The sequence below is a fragment of the Sorex fumeus genome, unplaced genomic scaffold (assembly GCF_029834395.1).
Source record: "Sorex fumeus unplaced genomic scaffold, SorFum_2.1 ptg000028l, whole genome shotgun sequence".
NCBI classification, from domain to species: Eukaryota; Metazoa; Chordata; class Mammalia; order Eulipotyphla; family Soricidae; genus Sorex; species Sorex fumeus.
Window position 1 is genome coordinate 15969207 of NW_026606085.1, and position 10606 is coordinate 15979812.

At 42.2% G+C, this 10606-nt stretch overlaps 1 protein-coding gene across 1 annotated transcript; it reads left to right on the top strand.

Moving 5' to 3' along the window:
* Positions 1-1357: 1357 nt before the first annotated feature.
* LOC130024474 (olfactory receptor 10S1-like) lies at positions 1358-2326 on the top strand. Its single transcript, XM_056115233.1, has one exon. The coding sequence runs from the start codon at positions 1358-1360 to the stop codon at positions 2324-2326; it is 969 nt and encodes a 322-aa protein (XP_055971208.1).
* Positions 2327-10606: the final 8280 nt, after the last annotated feature.

Here is a 10606-nt window from a genome sequence, read left to right on the forward strand (position 1 = left end):
ACACATTGAGATTTTTCCCTGAGTTCCTCACAGGGGGATAAGACATACTGTGTCGGGCACTAAGGCAGCACATGCCAAGCATTCAGGAATAATTCCTATTTGATATTTCACGGACTTTGGAAATGATTCAGTGTCAGATAAATCATTTTTAGAGGGCATGTATAGGAACTACCTTCAATTAAATCATAGAGATACAAGTGTAGAGGCAATTACTTGTCATATTCAAAACTGCAATGCTCAGATGAGTTCAAGGTGAAATAATGGTAAGCTAAAGAAGAGGTAGCAAAGAGAATCTTAGGTAAAAGGTATATCTTCTGATGACTGAAAGAGATAAAGACTCTGTAACAGTAACGGGAAATCTGTATATTTAACACAGATATATTCTCTGCCTCAGCAAAAAGAATAGTAGAGAGGAGAAATCAAATCAATGTGTAGATTCAGGAAGATTGACAAAGGGGCTTCTAAAACATCATTTTCCATATGACAGAACTGAGAAATGGGACAGAGAACACCACTGTGAAATTGTAGGTTTAACATATGCAGAGGTCAGTTGAGGTTGTATCCATGGGAAGTGAAGAGGCAGTAGGGGGAAAACGCATTAAGAAGTGTTGACCAAATACTACAACAAATAAGTAGTCTTAGAAAATAAAGGATTTCAGAGCCAAAATTTCGAGGTCTCGGAGATAAAGGAGATAAATGACAGGCAACCATCTCCAAAAGGATGAAACAAGGATATACAGGAAGAGAAAGAAGCACTGAGCAATTTGTTCTGATAATTACACAACCAACCCCCAAGGACTTCAAGCACTGGAGGGTTGGCTGCTAAGAGGTGAAATTCTAAAGAACTCCCTGAAGGTGGAGAAGGGATGGGATGGCAGGTTCCTAGCTGATGTAACAGCTCACAGCTCCAGAAAAGGCTCCCCTGAAGGTAGGAGATAAACCCCATGTTGCAGCAATAAAACCTGATTGGCCCCCACTTGCAGAATGGCACAGCAAAGAAAGGAGAGGTATTGCAGCAGGGGAATTCATGCACAAAAAACTAGATATTCCAAGAGAGTGAGATTCGTAATCCATACTCATCTTGCCATTACTAAGGCTTGCATTTCTCAAAAAAAACCCTCCCAGTCCTTTCAATGTCTCATAAAGATTTACGGATTCAAGACTAATAGTTTCCCTGTGAATGGGCAGGAAGGAACACTGGAACAGACCACTCACCAATACCTGGAACCTGCCTGTCTTCCTCCTACTTCTGGGACAAGACCAAAATGACGTGCTCCAATATCTCAGGCTGCTCATAGTTTACTAAGTAGCAGTGCTGGTCTTGTTCAAAGGCACCAACTAGCCTCAGTGTGTGAGGATGGCCATAAAGACAGAAGAGTCCAACCAGACAGTGGTGAGCTACTTTCTGCTGGAGAGTCTAATGTACACCTCGGAGCATCCTGGTCTCTTCTTCCTCCTCTTCCTCATCACCTACAGCATCACAGTGACTGGGAATCTCCTCATTCTCCTAACCGTGGGCTCTGACCCTCGCCTCTCCTCCCCCATGTACCATTTCCTGGGGCACCTCTCCTTCCTCGATGCATGCCTGTCCACAGTGACAGTTCCCAAAGTCATGGCAGGTCTCATCACTCAAGAGGAGATGGTCATCTCCTTCCACGGCTGTGCAGTCCAGCTTTACTGTTTCCACTTCCTGGCCAGCACTGAGTGCTTCCTGTACACTGTCATGGCCTATGATCGCTACTTAGCCATCTGCCAACCCCTGCATTATTCAGTGGCCATGAACAGGCTCATATGCACTGGGCTGGCAGGGGCCACTTGGGCCACTGGCGCTATTCACTCAGCCATCCACACCTCCCTCACCTTCCACCTGCCCTATTGTGGACCTCATCACATCTCCTACTTTTTCTGTGACATCCCACCTGTGTTGAAGCTTGCCTGTGTAGATACCACTGTGAATGAGCTGGTGGTGCTGGCCAACATTGGCGTGGTGGCCACAGGCTGTCTGATCCTCATTATCCTGTCCTACATCTTCATTGTGGGGGCGGTGCTGAAAATCCGCACAGCAGAGGGTCGCCAGCGAGCCTTCTCCACCTGCTCCTCCCACCTCACAGTGGTGCTCCTCTACTACCTGCCACCCATCTGCATCTACCTGCAGCCTAGCGCCAGTGGGCCAGGGGCTGGAGTCCCGGCTGTGTTTTACACGATCGTCACACCCATGCTCAATCCTTTCATCTACACTCTGCGCAACAAGGAAGTCAAGCGGGCTCTGAGAAGACTCGTGTGCCAGGATTCCCCAGATTCCCCAGCACATAGCCCAGCCCCCTGATCATCTTGGAATCCTCTCCGTTATCTTCGGGAAAGCCACTGCCCCACATCAGACCACAAGAGAACTCCATCCCTTACTTTTGGCGCAAATCTGATTCACCCCACTTCAGCTCTGCTAGGAACATTTCCCCCTCCCTTCATCCCAGTGACCTACCTGATATCTTGGTCAACTCTTGTTCTATAAAATCAAAGGACTAGTAATGTCCATTGAAACATCAAGACAAAAGATTGATGTCTCAGAGGTATGTAAACTGCTCTTCATAACTTCCTTTATTTTAGTAAATATTATTTTTTTACAAAACAAATTGCCGCACATATGTAATAATGTTAACAGAAAACTGATAAAGACATTTAGATATAGACAAAGAATGAAGTTGGCATATTTTATCATCCTGCATAAGAGATAAAGCTACAGTTTTTAGGAGGCTACAAAAAATAGATTAAAAGTTTCTCTCAAGGGGCTGGAGCAATAGTACAGCGGGTAGGGCGTTTGCCTTGCACGTGGCCAACCCGGGTTCGATTCCCAGCATCCCATATGGTCCCCTGAGCACTGCCAGGGGTGGTTCCTGAGCGCAGAGCCAGGAGTAACCCCTGTGCATTGCTGGATGTGACCCAAAAAGCAAAAAAAAAAGTTTCTCTCAAGAGGTCATTTGAAAAGTGTCATTATCTTTTTTTTGCTTTTGTTTCTCTTTTTGTGGTTACACCCACAAAGTTGTTTGTCCAAAAAGTTTGTAGAAACGTATGCAGCCCAATTGGAGTCATACTCAAGAACCATCCTTACTTGTCTTTGGTAGAAAAATAATGAGAAACATTTCAAAAGTTTATAATATTTCCTATATTTCTAACTATGAGTTTTTAAGAAAACATTATGAGAACCTGAGAACTCACTAATGCATATAGTCTGGGATCATTATGTTTTTTAAAAAATCTGGGTTTCCTAGAGCTATACTGGACAATACTTGAGGTGCAATACATGTCTTCAGATCGAACATAGGGTCCTATACATTCCACGCTTATGCTTTACACCTTTAAGTATGCTTCAGACCCAACAGCAAAAATATTAACACTAATAAAACCTAATTTATTAATTTTTCTCTGTGGATTCTGCTTTCTGGCTTTGTGTGTAGGAGGTTCTGGGAATTGGGACTGCACCCAGCAACAATCAGGGCACTATTCCTGGCAGTGTTCTGTCAACTATATGTAGCATCAGGAACTAAACCAGGGCCAGCTGTTTAGAAGTATCTTACCTCCTGTTCTATCTCTCAGGTCCCTGCTGAATATAAAATATTTGCCTAAAATACTTTCTTTAGGTAATATGTTTCAGAGGTCAGCACCATAGTATACATAGTATTCATACACGCAGCCAACTGGGGATTGATCCCTGGCAGCCCATATGGGCCCCCAAACCCACCAGGACTGAGCCCTGAGAGCAGACCCAGGAGTAAACAAACATCCCTGCAGGTACACTTAGAGTCTGATACACCAACATTCAAAATAAAAGAAAATCTAGCAACATCTTGCACTAGAAAAAAAGAAAATGTGGGAGAAAGCTGGAGCAACTCAGTGAGGACCAAGGACAAGCTGAAGATGCTCCAAGTGGTCAAATCTAGCACAATCGGAGAAACAAAACAATTCTATGATAACTCGTAGAATAAAATATACATCCATGAGCCCCTACTGATGTAAATAATTGAATATACAAATAATTTATAAAGAAAGTTTTAGTTATAAATCATTTCAATTTATGACAGAAAGGATTGAGGGAAATTTCTAAAAATCATCTTTCAAAATACAAAGAAGTAATAATGCTTGGAGATAAAACACCCAATGTATTCTAAAATCATGATGAATATGGGGTTGGATAGATAGTATAGTGGGCGGGGCACTTCTCTTGCAGTGGTAGACTTGGATTCAATCTCCGTTACCACAGGTGATGCCCCCTGTCCCACCAGGAATGATCCCTGAGTACAAAGTCAAGAGCAAGTCCTGAGTATTGTCAGGTACAAACAGAGGAATAAAAATAAAATTAAATAAAATTTTAAAAAAACAAATCATGCATATAAAAGAAACCATGGAAATTTAAGAGACACATAATAAGCATTTCACAAAGGATATCCCCCAAAGACCCTGATCATAACAAATAACAAGGCACCCTGACATCTTATCTACCCGCTAATAATGACCAGAAAAGGAAATTACATCACTTACGGGGATGTTCTGCCTATATAATCTTCTCAGGAGAAAGCATCAGATCCAAACTGAAAAATGTTCTGAAATCAAAGGGGGTAGAAATCACCGAAACAATCAAGGCAGGGACTAGAAGAAAGACTGAGGGTTACAGCTTAGAGATGATAGAGTTCCTGTGCTGGAACCTGTAATAGGAAATGGAGATTGGGGGAGACTGATGACATTTACATATGGTCACCAGTAATGTCTCCATTCATCCCTGTCACGTGCTAGTGTAGCAGTGTAGCCTGATGGCATATTGGGGGCAATTCAGGGTCAGGGGAATGAGGACCATTATTGTTACTGTTTTTCGCATATCGAGTATGCCACGAGTAGCTTGCCAGGCTCTGCTGTGTGGGCGGGATACTCTGGGTAGCTTGCCAGGCTCTCCAAGAGGGAGAGCAATAAATTCTGCAATAAATATTTTTAAATATTATATAGATGTACATTTTTATTTTTCTAATGTAGAATTGAAGGGAACATTAGATCACAGGGCAAATTCCCATTTATTTTTCCAAGAAGTTGGCAAAGGATTTCCCAAAGTGTGCTTATCACCTTAAGATTCCCAAATGTTTACATTTCACTACATGCAATAATTTGTAACATTTCTTTAAAAAAAATCATATCCAGGCTGGTTGGATGTGGCACAGATACAGAACACATGCTACAGATGTATGATGAAATCATAGCCATCCTTTTGAGTGTAAAGAGCAAACCTCAACCTAATTAGTAGGAAAGCCGCAATACATCTATATAAGCAATGCAAAGGGTACTGACGTATTTACACTGATCTACTAAACATTAGAATAAATATTCTCATAAAGTATTGCACTATCATTATACTTGTTCAAATGGAATTTTCACCAGAAACACATGGGATTTATCACAGAGTTGAATAAACTAAAGAATATGAAGAAATATGGTATTGTCATGCTGCTGCTAAATCATCCCTGGTAACATGGTTTCTGGGCTGAGATCTCTGGAGTCTTCTTAGAACGGGGCTGGGCAGAGTGTCTGCCCTGCCAACAGGTCCAATGGCTCACCCACATCTGACATGCTCCGGCATACAAGTGGTCCAGCTTCACACTTTGACAACAAATCTAGAAGAGATGTCAAGATGCTGAATCATCCCAGTTCCACCATTCCTGATGCATATGGCCACATACATGGCCACACAACACCTCCAAATTTCACAGTACTGACCGCCCAGTAGGACCACAGCGACTTAGGTGGGAGAACTGTATAGAAGCCCTAAACTCAAGGAGCTAAAACAATAATACAGAAGGCTTGACTAGCACCAAACAGTTCAGCCAATCCACAATGACTTTAGTACACTATGATAAGATACATGTCATGACAAGCAACATAAAGTTTTTTTTAAATTTTTATTAGTGAAACACCATGAGGTACAGTTGTAGAATTACAATTTTGTTTTCTTTTTTTTTATTAGTGAAACACCATGAGGTACAGTTATAGATTTACAAATTTTTGTGCTTGGGTTTCGATTATACAATGATCAAGTACCTATCCCTCCACCAGTGCCCATTTCCCACCACCACGGGTTCCAGCATCCCTCCCACCCCCCAAACCCCCCCATTCCACCCTGCCTCTGTGGCAGGGCATTCCCTTTTGTTCTCTCTCTCTCTCCTTTTGGGTCCTGTGGTTTGCAAGAGAGGCATTGAGTGGCAATCATGTTTGGTCTATAGTCTACTTTCAGCATGCATCGCCTATCCTGGGAGGATCCTCCCAACACACTTTACATGGTGTTCCCTTCTCTGTCTGAGCTGCCTTTTCCCCTAGATGGTGTGGCTGGCCTCCAAGCCATGGAGTGAACCTCCTGTACTTATCTCGGCTATTCTTGGGTGTTAGTCTCCTATTTTGTTACTTTATATTCCCTAGATGAATGCAATCTTTCTATGTCTGTTCCTCTCTTTCTGACTCATTTCACTTAGCATGATACTTTCCATGTAAAACCACTTGTATGTAAATTTCATTACTTCATCTTTTCTAACAGCTGCATAGTACTCCATTGTGTAGATGTACTACCAAAGTTTCTTTAACCAGTCATGTGTTCTCGGGCACTCGGGTTTTTTCCAGATTTTGGCTTTTGTGAACAGTGCAGCAATGAACATAGAAGTGCAAATGTCATTTCAACTGTACTTTTTTGCCTCTCTGGGATATATTCCCAGGAGTGGTATTGCTGGGTCAAATGGGAGCTCAATTTCTAATTTTTTGCGAATCATCCATACTGTTTTCCAAGAGGTCTGAACCAGTCGGCATCCCCACCAGCAGTGAAGGAGGGTCCCTTTCTTGCCACATCTGCACCAACACCGGTTGCTTTTGTTCTTTTGGATGTGGGCCAGTCTCTGTGGTGTGAGATGATATCTCATTGTTGTTTTTTGTACCTGCTAAGGGAGAAGATGTGGGGATAGGTGAAAAATTAGGAACAATTGTGAGTTTAAAGAGTGTGAGTGCACAATGATGGCTGAGTACCATTCACTTGGCCAGCCCACAGTGATGGATGAAGGAAGGGGATATGGGGGAATGGAGGACTAGGGTCCCAAGCTGATTGGTAATCAAGGACTATTTATTTATCTTTCTTCTCCTTAGTTTCTCTTACAACTTCACATTCCTGCTTCTTTTTTACAGCGCAATTACTTCTCCCTTTACAGCGTAATTATTTCTTCCTCCACATAGTTAGATTTCTTCCCCTTATGTAATTATTTTTCTTTCTCCCCTATTATAGTGTCGTTATTTTCTGCCCCCCCTCCCTTACATCATAATTATACAGAAATCATGAAGGGTGGTGGTACACATAGGTGGATTTGTCATAACAACAAACAGATGTAAAAGCCCCTCCTCAGGGGAAGTTCTGCTAGGAGATCAACTCAAAGACAAAATCTCACCTGAGAGTTCAGCACCTGAGATTACTAAAAGATCTGCTCAAGGGTAAATCCCATCTGGAGTGTATTACTTTCTCCTTTCCTCAGCTAGAAATCCATTTAAACAATCATAGTAAATTTACTTCTTACTAATATTTCTAATCATTTTGTATAAACACAGTAAGAGATATAGTAAGTTTAAAGGTTGGCTCTTCCTGAAGTTATCTTGGATATCTTGCTATATATATATATATTATATATATATACTACATATATATAATATATATTCCAGAGTCTCCTGCCTCCGCGCCTGGCTGTCCTCATCGGGGCCCCTTGGAGGGGGGCAGGTTAAGTTTCCCTCCCCGCCCCGAGCAGAGCCCAATTAGCCAAAGACCTCAGGAACCAGCCACAACTATGCTGAGACCACTCATCACACGCATGAAGGTACCGGCAGAGGAACAAAAGCATGCGGGTCAAGGGGATGAGATCTCCAAGCCTGCTCGGATCAGGGCTGAGCATCCTCCACCCAGATCCTCCATCTTCCAGTAAGCGGGGGTCACACCCACCAACTGCTCCCCCCCACACACACACCCCACACCGTGTAATCCCATCAACAGCCAAGCCCAGAGACTATAAAACCCAGCTCCGGAAGCATTTGTGGCTGCGCAACATCTTACTATCTCATTCTTGCTTTGGACAACCTAGCAGGCTACCGAATGTAAACTCCCCACACGGTAGAGTCTGGCAAACTCCCCGTGGCATACCCAATATGCCAAATACCAGTAACAATGATGGGTCTCATTCTCCTAACCCTGGAAGAGCCTTGAATGTGGCACTTTTTAGAATCTCAGGGGTAGGATGAAGGAGACGTTACTGGTGCCTGCTCGAGGCAACTGACGAACAACAGGATGATCGTGATCGTGATTCCAGACTACAGTACTCAGGCCATGTTAGTCTTTCCTAACCCTGGCAAGGTTCTTATTCAGTTACTTCTGTTTGGGTCATGACAGAGTTTGTCCCATGACCATGCACTTAACTTATTATACTTCTTATGGCACTTAGCTTGTCCCTTTCCGATGCCAGGTAGCTTACAGCTTGCCCTGGATCCCTCCTTGTCCCTTGCTGGGACCCTACTCTTGGAAGTGCTAGGAAGTAAGGGAAATTGAGGCTTAAGTCAGGTAAATATGACAGATGCCCAGGAGTATATATTATGTGGAGTCAATTTGGAATATATATTATTTGGATTTAATTAACTCCCATGTTACAACGCATAGCATCAACTGCCTTCCTGTGTCTATACAAAAAGGACATTGCTAAACCACACAAAGGACATAAAGAAAAGAGAAGAGCAATATAGCATCATTAGTGCCTGATGGAATTGGGTGTGCCTGAGGAGGACTGTTGTGGGAGTAACTCAATAAACTAAATTCCCAAGGAAAAAGCAAGGAAAAACCAATGTTATTCAGCACACAATGGTGGAGGGAATTGCACACTGGTGGTGGGATTGTGTTGGAACATTGAATACTTGAAACAATTTTTTATGAACAGCTTTATAAACCATGGTTTTTGAATAAAGTTTTAACAGTTTTTAAGAGAAACTTAAAATTATTAACAATGTTCTCCTGTGTGCCCTAAGTAAAATATATCTACCACAAATGATAAATTCTCCTTTTAAATTCAATCAATGAAAAATAGAAAAATTCGGTATTCTGATACGTGTCGTAGAAGTCATAAGAGGTTGGCCAGGGATATAAACTTTAAGTTCGTAGGGAAGAAAATAAATCTGGATCTCAGTTATTTCTGTTCTATTCCAAAAACTTTCATAGGAATTAGAGAACACATGAGAGATTTTCCCTGAGTTCCTCACAGGGAGATGAGACATAAATGTGTGGGTCACTAAGGCAGCACATGCCAAGTATTCAGGACTAAGTCTTATTTAATATTCCACAGAGTTTGAAAATAAATTGGTGTGAGATAAATCATTTTTAGAGGGCGTGTAGAGGAATTACCTTTAATTTAATCAAATATATAGAAGTGTAGAGGCAAATTCTTGCCATGTTCAAAACTGCACTGCTCTGATGAGTTCAAGGTGAGATAACGGTAAGCTAAAGAAGAGGAAGCAAAGAGAATCTTAGGTAAAAGCTATTTCTTTAGGCAACTAAAGGAAATAAAGACTTAGAGAAGGAAAATCAGTATATTTAACACAGATATATTCTCTGCCTTAGCAATGAGAATAGTAGAGAGGAGAAATCAAATGAATGTAAATTGAGGAAGATTGCCAAAGGGGCTTCTAAAATATCATTTCCCGTATGACAGAACTGAGAAATGGGGACACAGAACACCACTGTGAAATTGTAGGTTTAACATATGTAGAGGCAAGTTGAAGTTGTATCCATGGGAAGTGAAGAGGCAGTAGAGGGAAAATGCACTAAGAACTATTGACCAAATACTACAACAAATAAGTAGTCTAAGAAGATAAAGAATTTCAGAGCCAAAATTTTGAGTTTTCAGAGATAAACGAGATAAAAGGCAGGCAACCACCTCCCAAAAGAATGAAAAAAGGATATATAGGAAGAGAAAGAAGCACTGAGCAATTTGTTCTGATAATTACACAACCAACCCCCAAGGACTTTAAGCACTGGAGGGTTGGCTGCTAAGAGGTGAAATTCTAAAGAACTCCCTGAAGGTGGAGAAGGGATGGGATGGCAGGTTTCTAGCTGATGCAACAGCTCACAGCTCCAGACAAGGCTCCCCTGAAGGTAGGAGATAAACCCCATGTTGCAGCAATAAAACCTGATTGGCCCCCACTTGCAGAATGGCACAGCAAAGAAAGGAGAGGTGTTGCAGCAGGGGAATTCATGCACAAAAAACTAGATATTCCAAGAGAGTGAGATTCGTAATCCATACTCATCTTGCCATTACTAAGGTCTTGCATTCCTCCAACAAACCCTCATAGTGCTTTACGTGTCTCACAGAGATTTATGGACACAGACAGATAGATTCCCTGTGAATGGGCAGGAAGGAACACTGGAACAGACCACTCACCAATACCTGGAACCTGCCTGTCTTCCTCCTACTTCTGGGACAAGACCAAAATGACATGCTCCAATAGCTCAGGCTGCTCTCAGTTTACTAAGTAGCAGTGCTGGTCTTGTGCAAAGGCACCAACTAGC